The 26,986-nt window shown below is 46.9% G+C and overlaps 1 protein-coding gene across 1 annotated transcript in view; it reads right to left on the reverse strand.

Annotated features, from left to right (window-relative positions):
• Window positions 1-266: 266 nt before the first annotated feature.
• LOC8031121 (attractin-like protein 1) overlaps window positions 267-26,986 on the reverse strand; it is a 119,579-nt gene continuing 92,859 nt past the window's right edge. The window contains exons 20-24 of the mRNA XM_040210364.3: window positions 20,412-20,570; window positions 11,574-11,802; window positions 10,451-10,529; window positions 4,204-4,317; window positions 267-1,483 (exon numbers count right to left, since the gene is read on the reverse strand). Of these exons, the coding sequence (XP_040066298.2) occupies window positions 1,256-1,483; window positions 4,204-4,317; window positions 10,451-10,529; window positions 11,574-11,802; window positions 20,412-20,570 (809 nt within the window). The 3' untranslated portion in view covers window positions 267-1,255. The remainder of the gene's footprint in view (window positions 1,484-4,203; window positions 4,318-10,450; window positions 10,530-11,573; window positions 11,803-20,411; window positions 20,571-26,986) is intronic.

Consider the following 26,986-nt stretch of genomic DNA (forward strand, 5'->3'; position numbering starts at 1 on the left):
CCCTTAGCGATGCACGTAGCAAATAGAGAGCAGCCACTAACGTAATTCAGTCTGCCACGTCGCTGATCCACATTCTGCGCCAAGAGCAATCAGCTGATGAATAATTGCTTGCACCGACAATGCTGCGTTTCTCTGCATGACATGGAGGCTCTCGTGTCAAGGCGCCCAACAAGGTGGCAAACCGGCGTCGCAGGTACATCCCGTTGCCCAGACAACCAAAAATTGAATTTTAAAGAAAAAATTCGCGAGAAAAATATTCCGAGACATTTTGAGTAAAAGCGCTATTTTTAATACTATCTTACTCGTTTGAACGTAAGTACAATAACATCTGCACACTTGGTACACGAGTTTCTAGTTGATGAGGAAGACAACATTATGAAGGTGCGAGACAAAAAAAACCAGCATGCACCTGAATTAAGAGCACTGCAGAGAGATCATGTTGCATATTTGGGACCCTAAAATTGTGCTGGATGCTTCATAAAAGAAGATAACAAGACGCTTTATTGTCGCAAAGGTTTTTGCACTAAACGAAAGATCCCATCACCGTTAAAACCATCTGAACAGCTCCGAGAACTGATTGGAAAGAAAGCAGACGCGGTAGATGGTGCTCCAGTGCACACCTCTGGGCGACGGGGAATGGGATTACCCAGAAGCCGTACATCAGGCGAACGCACACATTTTACAACTGCCCCACCCCCAAGTGCAAAACATTCGCGAACTTCCTTTGGCACCCTACGACACCGTTCGAGGAAAGAACAATCACCTGTGGGTCGTAGGAAAAACTGCAAAAGAAACAAATAAATAGATCTCTGATTAAGGTCCTTCGTAGTTCACCAGGACATCCGCCTAAAGGGGCCCAAAGTCACTCGCACCAGGCTGATATGTTCTCGATGGAGCCAGCCCCACAAAGGGCCAGCTGTCACCAATGTTGCCAGATGGCTTCAGTTGTGGCCACGGACACGGTACGACGGAGATCGCCGAAAAACGTGCGCGACGGGCCGTAGCAGCGTCACCGGCGGCGCACGATGCGCATCTTGTCTTTCAGCTGCAAGTTTGGGACAAAAGCCACCACCATGGGCTCTGTGCTTTAAAATACGATGACACACCTCGTTTGTCCATGACTCGGCAAATCTGCCGTAGTGCTTCCCAACTTTAGCAGGCGAGGGTTTCAAACGCGCCTCGAGAATGCACCATTATCCGAAGGATTTCTTAAATGGTTGGAGCTTGTGAGCCACAAAGAAGGCCACGGGCGGCTTCAGATGCAGGTGCCGGGGTGGGAGCTGGGCTTCCAGCAGTCCGACTTGCCGTCCTCCTTGATGGTCTTGCAGAGCGTGCCGAGCGAGACCAGAGCGCTGGCGATGGCCAGCCCCGACTGTCCCGTGGCCGTGTGCTCCTGGCCTCCCGTTGGTAGCCGCACGATCAGACTCAGCACCGCCGCCTTGCCGCTCGCACACGGCTCCAGGGCCACGGGCGTCGGGTGCCCCTGCGCAGCACCCCCTCCACATTCACTCTTCTTTCCACCAGGAACAGAATGTGCAAAACATCACCATTCGCCCGGAAGTAAACCACCAGATGAGCCACCGTAGACTGCCGATTCTAGCGGGCAGAGTGTGCTAGGGTTGGCGTGCAGTCAACAGCGCAAGCCCAGCCAAAACTGCACTGACTACGTCATAGTCATTGCAATTTTTTGCTTCTTTGTACCCTTCCATGCAAAAGGCAGTGGCAGCAGACCAGTTGCCACGACAGTGCAGCCGACCCATGCCACTTCTCTTCGAAAGCTTATCGAAATATTCCCTAGATTTCATTGCATTTCTGGAAAATGCATTTGTTTACGAAAAAATTTAGATTATCTTTATGTTTTAGCTCGGAAATATTCTCCGTGTCACTAGTTCTGTGCAGTGCGGGCGATGGCAACGTTGAGAAAAGAGAGAAAGGGCAAGCACTAGGAAGGCGGGACGGAAGAGGAGGGCGATGGAAGAAAGGGAGAGCACTAGGAACGTTAGAGAGGAGACAATGTTTCTCCCCTCCTCCCCAGCCTTCCTAGTGCTTGCCCTTTCTCCCCTCGCATGGCATTGCCTGTACTGCACACAACTAGTGACACACAGTATAGATGTCGGCAGTTCAGTGGCCATTTTAAATTTTTAAATTGTTTCACTGGGGCCTTTTTAATATTAAAATCAGAACATAATTACTGTTGAGATTGGTTATAACGAAGTCAATGGAAATCGGAAATCGCTTATTCATTATATCTGAACTCATACAAATAACACGAAAAGAAAACCCGGGTTGTCACGGGCACATGTTTATTGAGCCTGCAGAAAGGGGTCGAGGCTTCCCTGCACGCATCCTCTGCTAGACCGGAGCCGCTTCTCACCAACTGCCGAGAAGCTCCGATCTGAAAAACATCCTGCTACATACGGACCATGTCGACAGCTGCGATGGCTGTCGCAAAGAACGCCAGCAATGGACAGTATTCTTTACGTTTATACACACTCCGTCGAGGATGGCACACTTTTGTTTCAAGGAGATTGCCTTCACCTTCCACACTGAGGTGCCAGCAACGCCGGGACTCTCCGTCGTTGAGTGGCAATAATTCGCCGAATCGGTGCTTGAGCGAGTAGACTTTCGCGCAAGAGCGACCTCACCGACCAGACGCTGACACGGATCAATAAGCAAACAAAGAAGCGCGCACGGCACCGAGTTCGCACTCCAACTTTTCTGTCATCTGTACAGAGAGCCTAGATTTAAGAGACGGGACAACTACTCGATCGGGGTCACGTGGTTTGTGGGCAGCGTTTGCAAAACGAGCTGCAGCCTGCAAGGAGTCAAAACTCAAAAACGTTCACCTTCTGCAAATGTGTCCGCCTCTCCAGTTTCCTCACCACACTGGCCATGCAAGAATCAAATGCAGGCATACTTACTGCTCCCTTTCTTAAATATAGGCTCTCTCCGTCATCTCTGCCAGTACGTTGTCGCTAGTGCTCCAAATGTCCCTATCGACATGCCTCGATGGTTTCTCCGTGTGCGATGCGGCAAGCCGCTTCCCAAAGAAGGAGCTGGGAGCAGACGACGTTGCAGAGACTGCCGCCGCTGGCCTATCCAGCATCTTCTGCAGCCTATTCTGGGTGGCTTCTTGGCCGCGGCACCAAAGTGCGGCGGTTAGAGACTTAGTAAACTTCCCGAATTTTATTATATTTTTTAAATGATCACAAAATTTCTCTTCGGTATATCCGCGGGAGCCGCTCAATTTCCTTCGCTAAAAACAAACCCAAATGCATTGAAAAAGTGCAAGCGGGAATGGAAAATCGTGATCGCTTCGCTGTGGCCGCTATTTCTTTATAACCAACTTTGTTATAACCGGTCTCAACAGTATTCGTGAATTACATCACTGCAAATGACTCGCAACAGACTATAGGGAGCTTTCAAGGGTATTGTTTATTGCACAACTAGTGAAAAGACGGAATGCGCAGGCGAGCTGGTGGCAGCTAATCATGTCGCTTAACACCTGAGACACTTGGAGTTGTCATAGCATGTCCTGGGACTATCACGTTCCATATTTAAATAAAAAATTGTCCAGTAGGAATGATTTGTCTGCTCGGTTATATACTTCCAACATCGGCTAAAATATTGCTATACACATCAGTATTTTATTCCCATTTAAGGTCCTCGGAGAAAGTGCACCCAATTAAAAAAAGAGTGATACATATAAATACCGAAGTCATACGAATGTTCTGCTTGTCAATAGCCTATAATTGTAGAGGTTATAAGTACCAACTACCGTAGGATATATATCTTTAAAAGGTTTTCTGCAAGTGAAAGAGAAGGTGAAAAAAACCTTTCCAAAATCTATAATCTAGGGTAGTTGGTATTTATAACCTCTACAATTAGAGGTCATCGACGAGACTTGAAACAGAACTTTGGCATGACATTTTGTTGTTGATGGAATCGTCCAACCCGCAACGGCATGTTGTAACATAGGAAATTTGTAATCCTGAATACTGGCACGTACCGACATGTCGGTTAAGTGTGGGAAATGAAATGTTAGCACAACGAATCCCGAGACTCGTAAATTTGTTGTCTTCTCTGGGTATCTTTATTGACAAATCAACTTTCGAGGAATTACGTTCCACTATGTACAACTTACTTGTAGAGATTTAATTGTTTCCAGGCTCAGAGAAACTCGAAAACTGGAGGTGGACTCACCTGCTTCACACCGTCCTGAAGCTGCTTGCTCCAGCCATCCAGCTCGCCGTCCAACTCGAGCGTGACCCCAGCGAAAGGACGACTCGCCATTTGTTCCATTTCGACAAAGAGTTGCTGCAACCGGAAGAATACAAGTGTTTCACACGCCGCCCGGGCTTTTCTCGGGCCCCACCGCAACTCATCTCGAGGTGAGGCACAACTGCTCTGTGGAGCGTGGTCTTAAAGGGCAACTCTGCTTCATTTTTGATATTTAAAAAACTATGTAGCCCTCTTCAGTATCGTATAGGAAGACCCCATGTCAAATATTACGATCTAATTCCGTCTATATATTTAATAAACTGGCCAGCAAACCTTCAAGTGAGCCAAGTCACAGAAATCTGCCAACTCCAACGTGCAACATGAGGCGCAATCGTCAGCGAAGTCAATGCGACGGAGTTGGAGCGGCCAACGTTGAGCCACTACGTCAGAGGCATGGCTACGTCATTCTCACGTTTTGTTTGTTTTTACTTCTCAGAGCGAAATTGAACGATGACGTCATGAGTTTCTCCTCCCGGTGTTGGCTGAGCGGCGTCCACGTGATCATTGTAACGCGGATGCGCTAGTTTGCGCTGCCCTGCGCACTTATCGGTCTGTTTCTTCGCTCCCCCTCTCTTCTTTCGGCTTCTCCCCTTCCCCATCTCCCCCGGGCCATCACCGTCCACGCCATGCGAAGCGACCTGCCCGCGTCGCGTGTCCTGTCTCTCGCCCCCCCGAACGTCACAAGACCACGTGGTTCGACGTGACATGGCCATGACTCTGACGACACGAGACCAATGTTGCCTGACGCAACCAAAGTTTCGGTTTCGGTATCAGCTGATGTTTAAATTAGGATTACACAAATAATATTTCACATTTCGCGAATCCAAAGACGTAGAGCTGTTTAGTAGTGCTTTGTGAAATGGAATCACATGTAAGCCTAAATTTTTTGCAATTGAGCGGAGTTGCCCTTTAAACTGCCCTGTTTTCGGCACATACCAATCAACCCCCAACCCCCAGTTTTATCCAATGCGTGAAAAAGACCCCAAATTGAAGCCCTCCATCAGCAAAAAGCATCGTGGAAAGCAAACTACCATTTAATCCGGAACACCGCCCACAGTCCACGAGGCTTCTTTTTGGGAACTATTTTTAAAGGGTTCCTCTGATTTCGGAGAAACCTGTGCCCATCTTCTAGACCCGGTTAAACGGCCATTTTTGGTCCCAAAAAATGCCCAATCTGCGGGAACAAAAAACTCCCAAAACGCCCTCGAATTTGGAGAAAAATGAAACCCTACACTAAAGCTAACTGTACATAGAAACACCCAGTTTTAATGAACCCTATACACAGCTGCTTCTTGTTTGCAGTTTCTTATATTTCCCAGCCAAGCATATTCAAGTCGCTATGCTTTTCATCATTGCTCCGCAACCAGCTGTTTCCTGCCATGCATTTTATGGCACACCGTGCATTCATGAGGGCGCCCATCAAACCACTCTGCCATCTTGGCCGCGAGGCAGCTATGCAGTTACCTCGCCTCAGACACGATCACATGGTCGTGTCGCCGCGGGGTCGATTTGTGTCTCGAATTCGGCTCCTGACGGGCCGCTTTCTCTCCTAGCCACTGGATGGCGCTGCAAGCGCCCCAGTCCGGGCGAGGAAAAACCTCCTCGCTCATCGATCGATATACTCGGGGGACCGGGAGGCAAAAGCCTCTTAGGACTCCGGACGGCACCGAAAACAGGCAAGTGTGTGCGACCGGATCTTGGGTAATCGCGGGACACGAGGCCTGGGTCCCTCTTTGTGTTTAACTCTGACTTTACGGGCAAGTGCGAATATTAGTGTGATGTCGTGTGTCTTCGTAGTTTAGATTGAGTGTTTTTGAGAGTTGCGCTTTGTGCACCAATAAAAGGGGAGCGGAGTCTTGCTCCTGTGAAAGAACCCGGCTGGACTTGTGTTGTTGAGGGACCACGCGGGAAATGGTGAATCGGCGGTGATACGCGATTCCCTACAATTTTCATTAATCCCACAGTACCTTCCTGTTTGGGTCTGTGAGTACAAAAGCATAAATAAATAAATAACTACAAAGCTTTTGACAGTTTCTCTGCACCAGTGGTTCTCAACCACTGATGGAGACCCCTTGTCAATCTGCAGACGTGGGACACCATCCACCAACACTAGACAGTGGCTAAATCAAGAAAACTGATTACCCAACTTTGAAACTCTGAAACAAAGAAGAATCAACACTACTCGGTCAAGAAACAAATCTATTTAACTTCCTGGGACAGCCACCATTAATAAAAAGTTGTATTGCTCGGCTTTACCGAAGGTTGAGAACTTCAAGGATGCCAAGGTTTTCAGCACCCCTATTTGTAAACCAATGCTCTATAAATTGCCTTTCTCCAACGCCTCCCGGCACATTTCTTGCGCATGTTTTGCATGCCCGCCAACCAAATTTTATTTTACAAATTATCCATCTGTCTAACGAATAAGCTAGACTGCCCCAGGAGACATAAATGGCCATTATGACAAAATTTCTAGGGCCAGGTGCGCAAAATAATTGCGGCGGCGGCTGCCCTTGCCACCACCTCAAGCCACCTGTGCAGTGTGGCTACAGTGGCCTGTAGTGTAGCCGAAGTGCCGAAGCTGCTGATGCACTGTGTGCCCTCTCTCGGTCTTGTGTGCAATTATTTGTTAGTGTGCATGTGCAACAATTTTCGGTATTAGGTCAATTAAGTGCGGGATCACAATCTGTGTCACCGAAAGGCCATCACGCTGGCGGAAAAAGGTGACAACGAAGCAACACTGCGCGGCCTCGCAATCCCAGCGACCCTACAAGCTTGCAAAGTTGTTTGGAAGATGACCTTCCCAGAGTCGACGGTCACCCACTCATACAAGCACAAGATGCGCGGCAGCTAAACGCTTTAGACGAAAGCAAGGATTACCTTTGTGGACAGTGAAGAACCATTGTCGGACTCCGACAACGGCGACTACCGCACGGTATTCATTTTTGTATCGGCGTGCATTTCATAAAAATCCGTTCTACGAGGTATGTGTTCGGCCTTGCCTGCGCATTAGAATTGGGGGCGCGTTAGAATTGTGCAAACACTATTCAGCCTTCCTCTTTGTACCTGCACGGTACAATCGGCATAAAGTTATTTTCCGAATATTTGAGCGCTAAAATACCTGTGTATCAGGGGCGCGTTACAATCGTGCAAACACGGTATACACGCTTTCCTATTGCGTTACAGAACCAATCGAAAAGGGGGGTAAAACCAATCTTTCAAACGTTCCTGAGAATGGAGAAATCGCCTCTCTGTCTTTGTAAAGAATTAATGTTCGCAGAAACACATTTGCAGTAAGCGGCCCGCGTCCAACACTTGCATAGACTGCCACACGTGCTCATGGCCGAACATATAACACAGAAAGGGGACAAGTTGCTTCATCTATTACCACCCGGAGCATTAAAGATCGTTTAGCTTCCACCAATCATAGTTTTTTTCACTTTCTTAAACTTTTTGCGGATTTATGAAAGCGCATATCCTACCGTATTTGCGACATGCTGTCCGGTTGCGCCAAGGTAGTGCGAACACATCATGCACGTACGAGGCTCCTCGTTTTACATACGCTCTCCCGCAGCTCTTGGAAGAAGCGAGCTTTCACGCGTGTTACAACGAGTGTTTCAATGTGCACTTGTAACTTCTATTGTAATGAAGTGAAGCGTGGCTTTATTGTGGCACTTGAACTTTCCAAAAAGAGAACAGCACTTATAACGTCATCAGGCTTTGCTCCAGTCTTTGACATGCCACTGAACTTCTGGTTCATAAAAAGAATGAGCAAAGCCCACCTTAACACTGCAGCATGAAACCTCAATGAAACATTTAACCATAAATTTTCCAGGTGAATGCCAAAAGAACCAAGAGGCATGAAATCTTTTCAAATTTTTCTAACATTCTTGTAAACAAACTTGTCTCCTCTGGGACATTAAACTGTACAGCCGAAGGCCCTCGCTGAATCTCCAACTTTGTTGTGCATGTAGCATTTATGCTTTCTAGCACTGGTGACATACCATATTTACTCGCACAATGAACGCACTCGCGTAATGAACGCACCCCCCAAGTCGGCTCTCAAAATTTTGACTTTTTTTTCACTTGGGTAATAAACGCACCCCCAACTGGGATGTCAAAATTTTGACCCCCTCCCCCCACACGCGCAGGCACTTTTCTATCCTGGTCAGCGAGGTCGCGAATGCATGGGCAGCGTGGGCGAACAGAACGCCTTGCAAAAGGTGTTAAAAAAATTTGCAAAGATCCAACGGAAGCAAGAAAAAAAAAAAGTGAAAGCCGTTCACAACTCCCTGTAACACCGAATTAGAGCGCAGCTCTTGAGGAGGAGGAGGGAAGGGTACTGGGGGGTGAAGTGACCTGGAGGGGGGGTCACGTGACGATGCCGGTGATGTCATCAGTGACGTTACTGATGACGTCATCCATGATGATGACGATGCAAATGCCGGTGACGTCATCAGTGACGATGACGTCATCGGGGAGGTCATGTGACCTCGGCGGGGGTCACGTGACCCTGGGGAGTGGTCACGTGACCTCGAGGGGGAGGAGGTCACGTGACCTTGGGGTGACCTTGGTTACGGCGACGCCGACCCCGACGCCGCTCATGCCGGGAACGGGCCCCTAAGAGCTGCTAAGAGCTGCGCTCTAAAAACATGGAGAGTTTTTTTTTTTTTTTTTTTTTTTGCACAGCGCAGCCTGGACTTTGGGTTCGCGCGCCTCCGCGTGCAAGGAGGTAAGAAAGAGAAGCGGAGAAGCGCTCTAAGCGAACGAACAAAACAGCTTGCGAAAGGCGGCAAAAAGAAAAAAAAAACACCGAATTAAGAGAAAACAAAAACAAAGGGGAGCTTTTTCTTTTTTTCTTTTCTTGTTTTTTTTTTTTTTTTGCACAGCGCAGTTTGGTTACGGGGGGGAGGGGAATTGCGCGCAAGGAGGTAAGAAAGAGTAGGGAGGCTCAAGTAGAAAGAGGAGCGGAGAAGCCCCCCCCCCCCCACCCAACTTTGCATCGATTTTTCGGGAAAAAAAAGTGTGTTCATTCTGCGAGTAAATACGGTAAGCAAACTTAATGGGCTTGCAATGACAGAGCCACTGGTAAAATTGCTTGCGGAAGGCGGCAAAAAAAAAAAGAGAAAAAAACGACCCACGGAACTGAAAAAAAAAGAAAAAAAAAGAAAAGCTTTTTTTTCTTTTTTTTTTTTGCACAGCGCAGTTTGGTTACCGGGGGTCGTGCGTCGCGCGCAAAGAGATAAGAAAGATAAGCGGAGAGCCCTCAGCCCTCGCCTAAGCAACGCCTAAGCAAATAAAACAGCTTGCAAAAGGCGGCAAAAAAAAAATCTTAAAAAACTAAAAAAAAAACAGTTTTTTTTTTTTTTTTTTTTTTGCACAGCTTAGTTTGGTTACGGGGTCGGGCGCCGCGCGCAAATAGATAAGAAGTTGCTTCGATTTTTCAGGAGAAAAGGTCCGTTCATCATGCGAGTAAATACGGACGCAAAAATGTTACTTCGCGTAATGAACGCCCCCCCCCCCCCCCCCCCCCCCAACTTTGCATCGATTTTTCGGGAAAAAAAAGTGTGTTCATTCTGCGAGTAAATACGGTAAGCAAACTTAACGGGCTTGCAATGACAGAGCCACTGGTTCATGTTTGCAAACATTGGAAGAGACTATATGCTGTGTAACCATGGCATGTAGCCTGCTGAAAAAATCAAAACGTTTTGGTCGAATCCCATTTACAGCGAAATACGGCTGGAGGGAATATATTTAGAAATGGCGGTGACTTCGTTATAACTGGGTCACCATTCTGCTTGGCAGGCTTCCAGACGAGATGGCAAAGACGTTTGGCTGGTTGGAAAGTGGCGGGGCTTATTGCCATTTTAAGGAAAGCAGACAGACGCCACTCACATACGACGCACCCTCTTGGCTCGGGCCATCGGGGAGACGTTGAGCCCAACCGGGGCCATCCAATGATCTTTATGCAGCGTGTAGCGCATGCACGTCACTCGCAAATGGGTTCCATGCGCTAATTATTGCACTCCTCCAATTTCTAGCCTGTTTAATATGCACCTTAGCAATGCCACTGTGACGCTGAGGGTATTTTAAATAAATAAATAAATATAGCTGAGTTTGTTACAGTCGGGTTTGACTGCATAAGCAAGATGTGGAAGAAAGCAGAGCTTACCTGTCGCCTTCTGTAAAGGTCGTACTTCTGCTTGATCTTCCAGAGGATGGCCGCAATGATCAGGAGCGAGAGGAAACAGCTGATGGGAGGACAACAGGGCACCATTTCAGAAAAATGGAGGTGCGTAATAAAATGCTTGTTCTTCGTAGCGCAGAAATAAACTAGGCATTGGCCAAGGTGCAGACTTTGCCAGAATATAACGCCAATGGTTGGGACCAGATTGTTTTACGGTCATCGGAACAAAAAGTTGCAAGAAAAAACTGGCTTTGACTACGACAAAATGTTGTTGAGTGGCAGCAGACCAAGTGCATTTTTGACTGTTGCAACTCCCCGAAGCCAGCTGTGCGCACAAAGAAGCAACCGTCCACCGTCAGCACCAAAACACAAGTGAGCTTTATTCCCAATATAAGTGTGCTATCTAATGCACGCACCTTGCACAGAGTGCACAGTGCTCCCGTTCTGCTAGGCACACACCTACGGCCCCCTTCCCGGAGTGAAAGAAATCCATAAATGTTATAAGGTTGAGAGCTGGGCCAGTTGGTAGTGGTTAAAGATAACGGTACCAAGGGAAGCGACAAACCCTACACGACACAGCGTTGACTCGCAACTACGTATTTTCATTGTCAGTTTCAAAAATTCTAGCTCCTTACTAGACAACGCCACTGACGCTGCGCTAATGCAGTTTCTTCCACCACTGTGGAAGCACCTCATGTGTCACTTTTTCCTTGTGCCTTCCCAAAATTGTACTGGGCACTCTTGACAGTGAACTGAAAGGGGCACTGCATTAACCTGCCCGGGCTCGGCACTGAAACAATCCTGCTTCCACACTCTAGGAGACAGCTTCAAGTTGCAAATTGACAGACTCAAAAAATGCTTGGCTCAAATGTGATAAGATAGCCAAGTGTCACATCTTTTCATGCCCATAGGCCGCCGGCATGGTAAGTGCCGGCGGCCTATGGGCAGGGTTGTCCGGCTGCCACTGTGGAAGGTGGCGGCAAAGTTGCCCGGCTGCCGCCACCTTCCACAGTGGAAGCGAGCCTACCAAGTAAATTTTGTGCTGCGGCATTTGGGCAATGCATCGGTTGGGACCCAGCTCTGGGCTCGAGGAAAAGTGTGGACGCACCTTGAAAACGTGATGAAGAACTGGAGCAGGTCGAGGGCCCGGTGCTGGGAGAAGGAGATCTGCAGCACGAAGGGTGTGGTGAAGTTGAAGACGTACACGAAGAAGGTTGTGTTCTGCGAGCCGAAGTTGTGCTTCTCGTCGTAGAAGGGCAGCTTGATGTTGTCACACCGCCGGCTGTCCAGCAGCATGGGCTCCGTGTCGCCGTCTGCGTGTGACGGCGGTTGGCCGCCTACCATTTCCCCTTTTACTAAAGACCTGTTGCAAGCAACGCCAACTCCCCAGCGCAGTACCTCGCGTGGCCGAGCCAAGGCACCAAGAAGTTTGGCAGAAAAGAAACCTGTCGTGCGATCAATGCCACCAGCCCGGTGGTCCGCAAGATAAACCAATAAACCAGCTTTTGTTACCGTATAATGTGGAATATAGGTCGAATTTATTTTTGAAAATGGACCTGAAAAAGTTGACCCTCGTCTTATATAACGGTCATTAGTGGAAAAACAAAAATAATCTCGCAACACTGGGTGGCTGAAGCCGCCATCTTGTTTTTCTTTGCAATCGCCTAGCACTCGTCCACTTGTCACGATGGTCACTATTCACTTTCGCTTGTGCTCCTTGGTTTGTTACACCTACCGCTGCCGCTCCCAAAGTGATAATGAGCGGAAGTAGAAGACTGTTCACGGTAGCCTTCAAGAAGGAGGCAATCGCCTATGCAGAGATCAACGGGAATCTTGCAGCGCAGCGAGAGTTTGGTGGATCGGAGAAAAGCATACACTACTGGCGAGGCCAAAGACAAAAACTGGCGGCGTACAGCAAGGCGAAGAAAACTTTATTAGGGGCGAAGCTCCTTAGGGGCTAGCCATGTCCGCCGTCGGATGCACGTGCTCCTGCTCGTGAGCTCACGCGCTCACGTGCTCATGAGCATGTGCTCATGTGCTCGTGTAGGGCAAAAAAAAAAGCAACCGCATCTCCACGTGGTGGATGATGTTGATTGGGCCGAAGCTCTGGTGGTGCTTGTCTGCGTAGACGGTGAGCCGCAGCATGCCGAACCTTTCGTTCGTTTTCATCCATGTCAGAAAGAGAATGTGTGGTATGGAACGTGGTTATATACGCATTTGAGCATTTGACCGCAGCGCGACATGAAAGAAAACGAACGAAAGGCTCGGCATGCTGCGGCTCAGCGTCTATGCAGACAAGCACCACCAGAGCTTCGCCCCAATCAACATCGTTCACCACATGGAGATGCGGTTGCTTTTTCGTGGAAGGACTGCGGTGTACCCCGAATCGGAAACAAAGGTGGTGAATTTCATTCGATATCTGTGCACCAAATCGCTACCTGTGACGTTAGAGTAAATCCGTGCGAAAGCCGTCGAGGTCGCTCGTGCCTCCGGGCTCTTGAGGGTGCAATTCAAAGGGACGGCATCGCCCCTTTGAAATGCGTTAGTGAACTCATCGTCGGACGAAGGTTCTGAAGAATCTGAGTAGTAACGCTCGCGTGCGAAGCAATTAAATAAATGTGCCGTGTTTCCTCGTCCTTCCGTATACTTGGCCAATTTCGTTAGGTAAGGTTGCATTCTCAGTGATGTGATTGGCCTAAGCCGTTTTGGAGCACCTTTCGAAGCAACCAAAACAGTGTTTTGGAGCAGCAAAAGTGGCTTTTGGAGCAGCCAAAACAGTGTTTCGGAGCACCAAAAATGGCTTTCAGAGTAGATATTCTTAGAAAAATAAAAATGTTTGTTTTACATGCTGGACAAACGAAGGGCACTTTGCTCGCTGCAATCAACGAATTAGAGTCAAGTTCGACCACCTAGGAGTCTTTCAAGATGTAATTGAAATGTCAATGACATGACAGATTTTGCAATGCTTCACTTAAATGATACCTATATATGTACCCACAACAGATAGATAAGAACCTAACTTCACAAATTCAAATTTATTTGAAAATTACCAGCTTAGTACTAAAGATCCCAGCATTAGGTTGACTAGTGATATAATATAATAAATGGAAGCAGTCCCCGACTGATGAAACACATAGCTACTGCAGTGCAATGCGAAATTGCACAAAAGAAAAAGGTGCTGTACGACTAGTGAGTACACTTTTTGCTTTTCAAAACTTTCTGCAAAGCTGCTGCAAGCTTCGCTTTGGCTTAGGCTAGTAATGAATGTCCACTTTTAATGTCTGCAAAGAAACATTGAGACACCCCACAAGTGTACAGTGCTTTAGGCGTTGCCAAAAAATTTTGAAAAACCGCTTCCCACCGTTTTACTGATTCCCGACGTGCCAGACTTTCGTCAAAAGTAAACGTAAAACAGTAGATTGCAAGCGTCCCGGCTGGTGCCTCAGTCGTGCAATGATGTTCGCATGCACGTCAGGGCAACTTCGGCAGGCTTGCAGCTGCACATGCTTCGTCGTGCGAGCAGAGACGGCTGTTCGATCGAAACCGAAACCATGCCACTCCGCTCCGTCGCCAACTGGTCTCCAAAAATGTATGTGAAATGTAACTGCCCAGCATGCGACAAAAAATAGTTCAGCGGCGCGTACTTGCAAGGCCGGCAGGCGAGGTACAAGCTAAACATAAAAAAAATAAATAAAGAACCTGAGCGCATCGATGCAGGATATCGCGAGTCAGGGTCAAAACATTCTTGGAGCGCTTTGTGCAACGACTGAACTCGAGACAAACAAGCGCGCTGTGCGGGTTCAGCGTGCAGACATTGCCTTCTTTGCTTTAGCTCACTTCTCTTCACCAACTTTCTTGCGTGACAGATTTTTCATGTACCGGGGTCCCTCTCGAAAGAAAGACCGCCGAGAGAAACCTAGGTAATCAATACTTAGACACAGCAGTCTTCGAACTAATGAGGGATTTTTTGTAGTAGTGTATGTTTTAAACAAGAACAGGAATGTTGATGAACATGCGGCGGTCCTTATGTTTCAGTTTAGGAAGCTCCATATCTGTAGCGACGTGCGGACTGGCAGGCAGGACCAAATATAGTTTTCTCACGGCCGTTGCTTGCAGAAGCGAGTGCTTCGGCTCAAAAAAGTAACTCCCGCCGCGCAAAAACGTAATTTCGTTTCAGTGTGACGGCATGGCTGGTACCCAGCATGTTAGCGTCGGAGCGTCCGTACACGCCCGCATCTATCGTTGTAAAAAAAAAAAAATGCGAGACGACGAGAGCGCGAAAGAAGAGACGGCGGGAAAAACCATGCAAGACCGGATGGGCGATTGATGTAACTAAAGCAAGCGTGCAGGCAAGCTGGTTCAATACTGAGATTGGATTTTTTTGCCTGTCCTACGTCCCTTCTTTTCCGCGGCTCCAGGGTTACAATGTCACGATTGATGCAGAGTACTTTGTGTCGGGTGGCCGCCTGCGCCACCTAGCTCACGCATACTCAGTTACGGTACTCAGTTTAGTGTCAGTTTTGAAAGGCGACCAAAACTGGTCCTTTGGCGCAAGCTTGGCGCAGATTACCCATATTTTGGCGAAATGTAGCAGGATGTAGCAGGGTTAGCCCCTTGGCGCAGTTTAGCACCATCGGCGCAGCAATCACATCACTGCATTATCTTGCCATAAAAACGTTTTTTTCACTTTTTGCAAGTTGTAAATTAGGGGGTCGACCTACATTCTGATTCGACCTATATTCCAGTTTATACGGTAGTTTTAACATGTGTTTGTTCAAGTAGAGTAAACCCTCGTCTAAATCATAAAAACTATAAAAAAAAAAATTCGAGACAAGCGGAGTTTTGAGATAAGCGAGGTAACAAATTTTCACTGCACTTTCATTGCACAGACTGTGCATTGTGCAAATGAAGCTTTTCCAACAATTGCACCAATTGACTCGACACTCGCCCCGAGGAGAACAAAACAACCTCAACGAAATTATCAACAAGCAACACTGACAAAACGAGACAGCAAAACCTAGAAACAAAAGAACCTACCAAAAAAAAAAAAAATGAAAGAAAAAGATCAAGGCTGGAAGACAAAGTTGAGCGCAAGGAAAAGCAAGGACGAGAGAAACAGCGGCACGAACGCCCAACCATGGGGGGAGAAAAAGAAAAGTAATACAGCAAACCTGCACGCAGTGCCAAGTATTCTGAAATGGAATCCCTCATCTCGACACGTGAGCAGCGCACTTCTTACCGGGCCAATCCTGAAAGCACACCGCTCCCAACTGCCCCTAAGTTGACACCAACTTGTTTCACCCGGGAGGTTAGACATTTCTTCTGGTAGTTGATTATTACTCGCATTACCCAGAAGTGATTACTCTCAGAAGCACCACAGCTCGAGAAGTGATAGAGGTGAGGAAGAACATTTCTGCGAGGCCCAACATCCCAAGGACTCTTTGATCGAACAACGGCCCACCCTTTTAGCCCCAAGACCTTGCAAACTTTGTGACAACATACAATGTCTCGCATCTGACCAGAAGCTCTATCTTTCCGCAATCAAATGGAGAGCGTATGAAGTCAAAGGCCTGCTGCACAAGATGAAAAAACCACACCTCACACACGTCGATTACGAAGAAACACCCAATCCCAAAGAATTCAACCCAAGAAAGACCGACTGATGCAGCCATCCAGCCTGGTGCACATGAAGCGGCCCAGGAGAGACGCCCACTACAAAAGACACCATGTCAGGAACCTCCCTCCTCTCCAAGATGATACCCGCGTCTGGGTTCAACCAGAACAAGTGCCAGCAACAGTCCTGCAAAAAGGCCCCTCGTCGTAGAGATGGGAGACGGTGCGGCGTGGCACCAAAAGAGGCACAATGTTGTGCCGTACGAGCCGGGGGCGGCTGCAGCGACGTCTGGAAAGACTCTGTGGACGACAAGACCCGCCGTCCTTCAGGTTTTCTCGCAAATCTTCGACCCCTTTGGTTACTTGGCACCATTTATTGTTCACGTACGACTTATGCTTCAAACAGTTTGGATCGACAAGCGCGCATGGGACCAGGTGCTTGCCCTTCAAAAGCAACTGGAATGTTGGTGCTCCAAACTACCATCGCCCTCCTTTCTACATTTACCACGCCACGCACTGGCATCACCAACTGAGATGTTGGTAGAGATGCACTTACAATAGAACCTGGTTGATACATCTCTCAGGGGACCGTGGGGAAAAGACGTATAATGCGGTAAAACATCAAAAATCAAGAAGGCCCTTGGGGGGCTACAGATGATGCAGAAAGCAATTGTCATAACACAATTTAATTGCACGCAAACTTTCGTTGGTGTGTGAACTAAAATAGGTTTATAAAAAGCTTGTAATCTCTGCCAGGAGCTTCGAGCAACTGCTTGACACCAAGAGTTCCTTTTTGAGCTACCGCAACCCTTTCTCACTGTCCGCGCACTCGTGAACACTCCCGTATCTGCGCAAGGTATCCAACGCCATGATCGCGTCTGCAAATGTAGGTGTTGCGTGACCGGTGACTGTGTCCATTCTCATCACTTTCAGCATCATCGGCAGCGGTGTTGACGATATCTGACATGCGGTTCAGAGGCGACGACGTTCTCGTCAACCGAAAAGCATAGGTGAGAAGGCTCCCTCCCACTTTCTTCATCGCATTTTACGTTTCTTGCGCGTCTTTGGCATCTTCAGAATCTTCGCTGCTGTTGCTCTCAGCTAGCACTCTGCCTGGCCTCGCGCGTTCGAACCTACATTTGCAGAAGCAATGCTAGACAGTGGCAATCGGGACAGTGTACCACGCTGTTGCAAGAAAGTGCATCACATCCAGGGTGGTGAGCTTGGTCGGAGTGTTGCCTCGTTTTACCATAGCGAACAATCACCGAACAATCCACTTCCTATAGAAGTGTTTCACATTTTTTACTATTCCTGCATCGAGCAGCTGAGCGTGGTTTGTCGTGATTGTAGGAGGTTAACGCACCCTGACATTTCCGAGGACCGACAGGTCCTTTGGCTGGGCAAGGCAGTTGTCGATGAGCAGCAGGGCCTTTCTGTTTCGCAGCCCCATTTGCGAGTCCTAGTACTGCAGGAAGCTTTCGAAAAGAATGCAGGTCATTTACGCCTGCGTGTTGTGCCGGTAGTGACGGGGATTTGCCATGGATGTTTTGTAAGCATCGCGGGCTGCGGAACTTCCCGATGACCTACGGTTTCATCTTCTCTAATCCGTCTTGGTTGCGGCACAGGAGTATGGTAAGTCACTACTTGCTACTTTTCCCCGAGTGACAAGCTTCACCCTTGAGGCTCAGTGACTTTGAAGGCTGCACGTTAAGAAAATGGCCAGCCTCATCGGCGTTAAAAATGTCCTTGGGGGAGTATTTGGCAATGATTGAAGGCAGCCAACTTTTCTTCAACACAAACTAGGTCAACGCTGGCCGCTTTACCACTTACTGTGAAACAAATTCCGTGGCACTTCTTGGAGCAGTCGATCCACCCATTGCAACACGCAAGGTCCGTAACATTCAAAAGTTCCGCAATATTTTGCGCCTTTTCTTGAGGATCCTTCCGTCGATGTTGACACGAGATGCCCGGGCTTGTTTAAGCGTCCTAGCAAAGCATGTTCCAACTCAGCGTGCCTCACCATCTAAGCTTGCTCGGAGCCCAAGTGTAACGCAGAAGCTTGCGTCCCAATGTTTTTCGTTTCACAACAATGCTGTTAAAAGTTGACGGTTTGATCCCAAGGTCACTCGCGATGTCCGTTCTCTTTCGACTGGGACTGCGACGCTCAACCACTCGGAAAACGTCCAGTTTCTGGAAACTAAGCACCTTTCTTCTCTGCGACGCCATGGTCACCAGCAGAAGCCAACTCATGCAAGACAAAACTGGAGGAGCCGAGAAACAGCCCACAAACCATAATTGAAACCATCAACTGATGCAACTGTGGTGCTCAGTGTGAAAGTGCGTGCCAGCACCCCAGGCTGTGAAATAGACGGAGATAAACGGTGGTTCTAGAAATATCAGAAGCCCCAAGGTCACGTCTGGCGCTAAGCAGTAAGGCAGCGGGTCCCGGGCAAGCAAGCGTGCAAAGCGAAAGGAGGAGTGTTACTTCAGCAAACTTGTCGATCCCACGGGAGGGGGAAAAAAAAAACACCAAACGGTTTCGGACAGTGCATAACAGCGAATGAGGCGGCAGCGGTGTTGTGCGGACACGCAAGCGTGAAGGCAGCAAAGAAACGGAAGCTTTTGTTTCATCGTGCTCACTGCTATTTCCTTCAAAGTCATTCTGCCCAAGGAACATTTTCTTTTTCCACGAGGCACGCACACTCATCTGGGATATTGCAATCCGAAAAATGCGTAAGACTGACATCTTGGATTTTCGTTTGATGAGTGAGTCCTTTCTGTAGTATTGTAAGAAATGAAATATACTTAAAAATTATGTCTCAAAACGCTGAAAAATGCATATGAAATAAATTATCTAAAAAATATGATCGCTGAATTTTAACTACCGTATTTACTCGCATATTCAACGCACTCGCATAATAAATGCACCCCCACAATGGGCATCAATATTTTGACTTTTTTTTTCCCTCCCATAATCAACGCACCTCCAATTTTCGGATCCACGAGGTTTGAATTGCGTTCAATTTAGCAAGCCACCAAGCCAGTTTTTTTTTTTCCGCCAAGCGGTCAGGCGAAGTCAAGCCAAGCTAGGCTGCTCTCGTGGCTCTCATAAAGTCCGAAAGTATGTCGTTGCGGTAGTTATGGAAGTGATCAACCGTGAAACCGAGTGCCGTGTACACTTGACGAAGCTTGGGTCGAGGAATTGCCGAGCCCCGGACATTCTTCGCCTATCGGATGCATTGATGTCAACAAACAAGCCGTCGTCTGTGGTCCGATTTCGGACAGCGAAATCGTAAAAGTGGTTAGGCCTAATTCCACATACTCGGGGTAATTGTGTTTATTTAATCCTTAACAGAATGGCACAGCGAGGTGCACGCTGCACTGTAGGCTGGGAGTGTCTGGTAGCCTCTCCGTGAACGAAACTTGATCCGTGCGAGCGGGCTTCGGGGGTCGGCGGTTGGACTTCGTACGAGTCCTTATACGCGTAGTCGCGGATATACCTGAGCGTGCCCGCTGGATACTAGGAATATATATCGCCTAAGAAAGGTCGTGTTACTATTCGTGCTAAGTGAGCTTCGTAGAACGCTTTTCCTTTGGCAAAAGGCACCCCAAAAGCACCCTAAAAAGGTTTAATTGTCATTTATAAACCATGGTTATTGTGGCGCGCCCCCACCAGCTGTGGGTGCGCCTCCATCACTGGAGTTGTGCCACAGTACGTTGCCGTGTCATATTGGCACCTAATATGACATTTGCACGAAGTGTGTAAATGCAAAAATTTTACCCCGTGCAATGAACGCCCCCTCGCAAATATGTGTCAATTTTTGGGGAAAAAAGTGTGTTTATTATGCGAGTAAGTAGTTTTGTTTTGCCCTACCACAGTGGAAGCTACTGCTGCATACTGCTGGCGGTACGTTGACGCTCCTCTGTGCTGCTCTCCTTAACAGTGTTAGCGACTCCGCAGTGTAGACGGTGTCGCATAACAGCATGCTAAGACACGGCGCTCGCGAAGCCACTTATGTGGCGCGCGTCGGTAGTCTTTGAATGCAAGAACCGGGAACGCAAACACAATAAGCCGGGAATTAATACAGATGTTCCTACGTGGGACCAGCGGTTTTCAATTTAAAAGCCTGGAAAACGTAAAATACCGGGAACGCATCAACAAGGTTATACTGTATTTCACTCTTCCATTGGAGTAGATACTTTTGGTTTTGGCTCAAGCACTAAACCTCCCAGTTATTCCTTCACTTGTGCCACTATTCCATGAATCTGATGAAGTTGGCCTTGTGGAATAAGTGTCCGTCCCAAGCAGCCTCAAGCCTGAGGAAGCACTCACCCGAGCCAATCGAGATGTTCACGTAGGCCCTGCCCGAGCACGAGATGGTGAACTCCACGTCGTTGCCCACCTTGATCGGCACATTCATGAAGTTGATGTTGCGGTAGTAGTCCTCCGAGGACAGGTTGAAGGTGTACTGGAAGTCGATGCTCAGGTTGTCTGCGACACACAGTTGCAAATCAGCTCTGCATGCCCTATTTTTCCCACCAAATAGTAGTGCAAAACTATCAGTAATACAGGAAACTCTCACTTGAGCAACTGTCCGTTTAACGAAAATTTCGGAATAAAAAACTTTAAAAAAATCTTTGGCAGTTTTCCTATGCATTCTATTTATTTATTTATTTATTCAGATACCTACAGCGCCATGGGGCATTCAGTGATGGAAGTGCCATTTAACCTTTTGGAGCAGGCCTTGTAGCAGGCAAAATGTTGTTTTGGAGCAGGTAGTGGCCCTTTTGGAGCAGGGTCCGGCATATGTTGGCATATTACTTGAAAATTAAATAATGCTGCACTGCTATATAAAGCCCATCTCTATTGTTCGAACACAGCGCCTGTCGCCTTTTTAAGACCGGATATATAAAATCCAACAAAGTAAACACGCAAAAAATCATTTTTTTAAAATAAAGTTTATCCGCTCGTCAGATAAAAAAATACAATTAAATATGCCACACTGAGTTTTAATGGTACAGGATACCAAGTTTTATCAGCCTGCACTTCTTTTAAGGTATCTGCAGCAGCATCTAACGACCCTCACTGTTGTGGAATGTTTTAGTTCAGATTTGAGTTGTCTTTCGGGCAGCAGCTTCAAATATTGCGGTATCTGATATTCGCTTCAAAAATTCCGATTCATTTTCGATGTGCTGGCGAAGTCACGATCGGATCACGGCGAGTTAACCCGTTGAGTGCGCTCCTTGGCATGCACCGACGCGCTGCAGAGAAGCGACACCCGCGGAGCAGACACCGCAGTCGCGCGAGTCGCGCAGTGCTTCGTGCTCCGAAAAGGACGGTGAGGCTTTACCAGCACTACACCCAGAGTTTCGTGCAACTGAACTATACTTCGTTTCAGCTTCGGTGCGAGCGCAGCCAAAGCTACAAGCGCGCGCATGGAGCCCGTAACGGTGCCCACACTGCACGAGCCCACACGCGAGTCAGGAATGCACAGAGCATTGGGCTCGCGCTAGCTTTGACTTCGCTGATAGCTAGCGCACCAGAACAGGGCGGGCCAACATTGAAAACATCCAGAAACTCGGCCTTTTTTATTTTTTTTTAAATAGGCTGCTCAGTGGGATGGTTCTTCGCTTAGCCTCTGTGGCTTAATTTGGTCTCAGATGTTGCTAACGTTGTTCCTTTCAATGATGATGATGATGCGCTTTCGCAGTTTCGGTTTGCGTAACAGTTGCGGCGCGGAATATACCGCGGTACCGCCACGCGCTCTGATAAGACTTCAATTCTAATTTTTCATTGCTACATATCTCATCTCGGCGCAGGCACGGCGCAATTTTTCGGTAAAATGACAATTTGGCGCTACATGTAGCAGGATTTCGTCCTTGGCGCAATTTGGCGCAATTGGCGCAGCACTTCCATCACTGGGCATTACAGTAGGGGGGGGGGAGAAGTTGGAAATGAAGAACACGAATAGTTATACAAAAGTTAAAAGAGCAATACAGTGTAGACCGCATATAATGTATGTCGCGGGAGTCGCGAAAATCCGCACTATAAGCGGTACTGCACTATAACCAAAACATAATTTTTCAGGCCAAAATACACGCCATGAGACAACTTACCTTCGTAAAACAATTTATTTTATGTTACATGAAAAATAAAGCTTAGAGTGAAGAAAGTCTTTATTCCACCATACTAGTACACTTCTCTCTCAAGTGTGTCACACATTTTGAAAGAAATGAGCGACTTTTGCCTGGCACAGCCTTTTAACGGCGTCGCGGGTTGCGGACGGACGTTGCGAGCGTTCAGGATTGCTAACCCTAATCACTTTTCTCCAGCGATGAAAACGCGTGAAAATTCGCATCCTTTTATGGTACACGCCAGTGATACCTTCAACTTTGGCACAGGCATGAAATGCTCCAAACAAGAAATCCGGGCGATGTTCGGAAACACAAATGCTTAGAAAGCACCACTGTAGTCGAAGTAAACAAACACGACTACATGGGCGTTTCTGCCGTCTTGAGAGTGCCGCCACGACATTGCCGCATGAGTTGGTGGATCTTCCCTTCTAGTACGTGCTGGGTTATCATTACGACACACAACGAAAATTCACTGTCAAGGATAGCGCTTTTACGCGGAACGATGAGCTTCCACCATGCCGTCTACGTCGACGCCATGTTTGCGGATAGAAGCAACCGGCCCGCGACCGGCATGCAACGCGCGCGAACACTTCTCCTCGACCTGCGATTGGTCTGTCGTTGGGTTGTTTCCAGCTATAGAGTTGGTCGTGGTTTCCAGCACGTTTCCAGCGCAGCGGGAACGACACGTGCGTGTGTCCCTCCGTCGTTATGGCAACTGAAGCCTCTCTCTTCGCTTCTCCCCGCTTCTTCGAGCAACCTCCTTGCCCCGCGAGGGCCGCTTGCTGCTAGCGCCGTTATATAGTCGGCGCGCTCGGCGGGCTGTTCCAGAAACCGCACTATAACCGGTATTTCCCTTTTGAGCGCCTGCATTTTAAGCGGTATGTAATTACATGGAGTTCTATGGGAGGCGAACCGGTGGTTTAAAAAAGCCGCGTTATACCCGGTCCTGCACTATAAGCGGTTACGTTGTAAGTGGTCTATACTGTATTCACAAGCCATAAATCTTTCAGTACCACAACAAAGTGCAGGCTACATAAAAAATAAAAATGCGGTCTACTAAACACTCCGAACGTTACTCAACTACTAACTAGACACTACGAGGTTAGTGTTGAATAAAACATATCGTTTGGAACAATGTTGACCACCGAGGCTGGCAAACCGTTCCAATCCCGTATTGTTTTAGGAAAAAAAGAGTTCATATAGACGTCACTTTTACAGCGGAATTCCTTGACCTTATACACATGATCTTTTCGTTGCGATATGTAATCTGGCGGGTGAAGGTAGGCATTTCTATCTATCCCAGTCCTACAGTGAAATATGTTATTAAAAAATTTCAGTCGAAGGTTCTTCCTTCTAAAGCTTAACTCCTTCCATCCTAGGCTCTGTTTCGCACGAGTCATACTAAGTCGCCTGTCATAATTGTTTAAAACAAAACGGGCAGCCCGGTTTTGTACTTTTTCAAGTTTGATTATCTGGACAGCAGTGTGAGGATCATTGATGATTGATTGAGGATCAAAAATCTTTCAGTTAAACTAAGAACAAACTTCGGAATAGCGAATATTTCAGTTCAACAAAGTTTTGTGCTCTGCAGTGCTGGCGTAGCCGATGCCCGCTGCCCCGCCAGCGATGATATGCTGCTCCTGCAGAGGCGGCCTCTGCAGGGGCGGCGTATCATTGCTGGCGTTTACAGCGCTGCCGAGGTAATGCAGCGGTACGGTAGACAAAAACGAATCACGTGGTGTGTCTGTTTTTCTTAGTCATCGGTAGGGATGTCGCGAACCACCCCAAGTTCGATTTCGAAAGGTTTCGATATTTGCGAAGCGTACTGAGGTTCGATTTCGAAAAATTTCGATATTTTCGTACCAACCGAGGTTCGAATTCGAAAAAATTCGCAACTTTCGATCACAGTGGCGTTTCGAATTCGAAAAGTTCGAAGCTTTGACGGTTTCTAGAATTTCGGATTCAAATATTTCGAATATTTTTTTACTTCAGGTTCGATAAATTCGAAGATTTCGAAATTCTTTGGAAATAAAATTCGAAAACTTCGAACGCTTCGAATTTTTATAGACATGAAGTTCGAACAATTCGAAGATTTCGAATTTCTTTCTGCATAAAATTCGAAAAGTTCGAAGGTTTCGATTCTCTCTTGACGCTAAATTCGAAAAAAAAACCAAAAAAACTGAAGATTTTGAATTCTTTTCTAGTACAAGTTTTCAAAGTTCGAAGTCCGGTTTTCAAGTTCCTCCACAGTTTGTTTCAAATAATGTTTTCACGACGCACTGGTTTTCACAAAATCAAGTTTAGAAAAGTTAGGGTGTGATATCTAGATTCCTCGAAGTTGGTCAGGCAATTAAATGAGACGACGAGTGTCCCGGATGTGCTGGAATATTTGCCAGTGCAGAGTGACGTGTGACCATGGATCAGTAATTGTGACCGCCAGCTCGGGGTGGGGGAGGGGTCTTTAACCTGCATCACGCAGTAGTGATCACACGAACACACTGTTTTACGAGACTCATCCAGTTCGAAATGGCCAGGGACGAGCAGAAGGTTGAGGCTCAGAAAAACCTTGAAGCGACCTGGCAAACTACCTCGCCACCCCTTGCGCGCTAGTAGTAATCTGATCGAACGCCGCCCGAGTGACGCTGGCATATAGTAAGTTAAGTTTGCAAATATCCTGGAGGTTTATTTTCTGGGACGGAGGAATCGACTCGCAAAAAGCCGACACAACTCGAGGTCGAGGAGCGTTCTACCATACAAGTGGCGTCGGAAGAGGAAAAACGGGGTGTAAGCGTCACATGCTTAGTGGTTCGGAAGTTCAAAGCTATGTCTTTTCGACCTAAATACCTGTGCCAATAGTAAAAAAAAAAAAAAAAAAATGCGGGGATAAAAAGTTGGAAAAAAAAAAACTATCAAGAATTCGCCGGAAGTGTTGTATTCTTGCGTATTCAGAGGTTCAGAACTTCGAAACAAGTTTCTTTTACCAAATTGCGTACAGGCTAAAAGAAACACGTCCCAGGATCGTGAAGCAAAAAAAAAAAGAGAAAAGTTTTCTTTTTTGATGACGTGCTGAACTTGAACACTATTAGAAATCTTCTCCCATGAGTTAATTTATTCCTTAAAGTGAAAAAACAATAAATACATTATTTTGTATTCTGCAGATGGCAATGATATGTACTGTCTGTGGTGTTAATTTAAATGCGATACCTCAAACAACTTGGACGAAAATAAATACCAAGTTTAGGGCATAATTGCATGTAGATACATGTTTGGACATTTCTTCGAAACTCGCGTTGAATAACAATAATCATATCTTAAGACGGCACTTACCTAGGCTATACATAGATCATTCTTGAAAAAGTATAACATCTCTACCACAAATAGCTTCGGCTACAGCGCGCTTCAAATCTGGCACAAACGATAATCGTCAAAAACCCGTCGTCCTTCCTCGCCCCTTCGGAAATTTATTTCTTTAAAACTAAGCATGCCAGAACATTGAAACAAACGCCATTGTCTTTCGTAAGGAACGCAGCACCGCGTGTAAAAGTTCGAGAAAAAAAAAAACTGCGAATGTACCTCACTACTTGAATTCAAATGAAACCGTCCGCTGGTCTTTCGAAGTTCGACGAACGTCGAACTTTTACCCAAAAAGTTCGAAGTTCGTCGATATTCTGACTTTTCAAGATTCGAAAGTTCGAAACTTTTCGAATTCTCTTGATAAATAAGTTTGAAAGTTCAAAATTCATGGAAGTTTTTGGTCAGTCAAGTTCGGAAGTTCGACAAGCATCGAAATTTGGAGCGCAATAAGTTCGAAAGTTCGATAAAGATAGAATTTTTTAGCGTAATAAGTTCGACGGTTCGAAAAGCGTCGAACTTCTTAGCTCAACAAGTTCGAAAATTCGACTTCCGTCGAATTTTACAATGTAGACAATTCGAAAAATCGAAATCTTTCGAACCTTTCGAACCGCTCGATTCGATCATCGAAACTTCGATTCGAAAAAAGTTCGCGGCATCCCTAGTCATCGGTTCTGTTTGGCCATCTTAGTTTTGGGTAACAATGGCAGGACGGCAGTTCGTGCACCCACTTTCGTAATGAGTACAACAAAACAGAAGCGGTTGTCTCTATCAGACAAGCTCAAAATCTTTCAGCATCTGGACAACGGTCAAAGGCAAGTGGATTTTGTGAGACTATGGGATTGCACCGTTGACGTTGTGAACGATAGTAAAGCAAAATTCGAAGCTTGAAGGAGAAGCTGCATTCAATCCCAACAGGAAACGACTGCACGGGATATTTCGAGCCAGTGGACGATGCCGTTGCGGCGTGGCTTCGTCACAACAACAAGCTGTGCCAGAGGAAGCGCAAAAAAACATAAACTCTCTCGACAGCTTCATTACTTCATGCGCTTTAACAGTGACGGTGAAAATTAAAATTACAGATTTTTTTTCAAAATGGAAAGGGCAGCAACGCAACTGTTATGCACTTTGTCGTTGTACATGACTCCATAAATTGCATTTCACACTTTTGACTCAATGTATGCTGTGCCCTATGCTATTCCATATTCTTGTGAATATATTCAGTTTAACGCACTTTCAGTTAAACGAACTATTTTCATTGGTCCCTTGAAGTTCGCTCAAATGAGAGTTTAGTGTACTACGCAAAGTGAACCGAACTATAGATAGTTTTCAAAAGTATGATTGATTCAACTACTATAAGATCCCGTGAGAACGCCCACCCAAAATGAGGGAATAAATAGTGAAAAACATGACGTGGGCTTT

Source organism: Ixodes scapularis, unplaced genomic scaffold (genome assembly GCF_016920785.2).
Source record: "Ixodes scapularis isolate PalLabHiFi unplaced genomic scaffold, ASM1692078v2 PGA_scaffold0__279_contigs__length_252992795, whole genome shotgun sequence".
NCBI lineage: Eukaryota > Metazoa > Arthropoda > Arachnida > Ixodida > Ixodidae > Ixodes > Ixodes scapularis.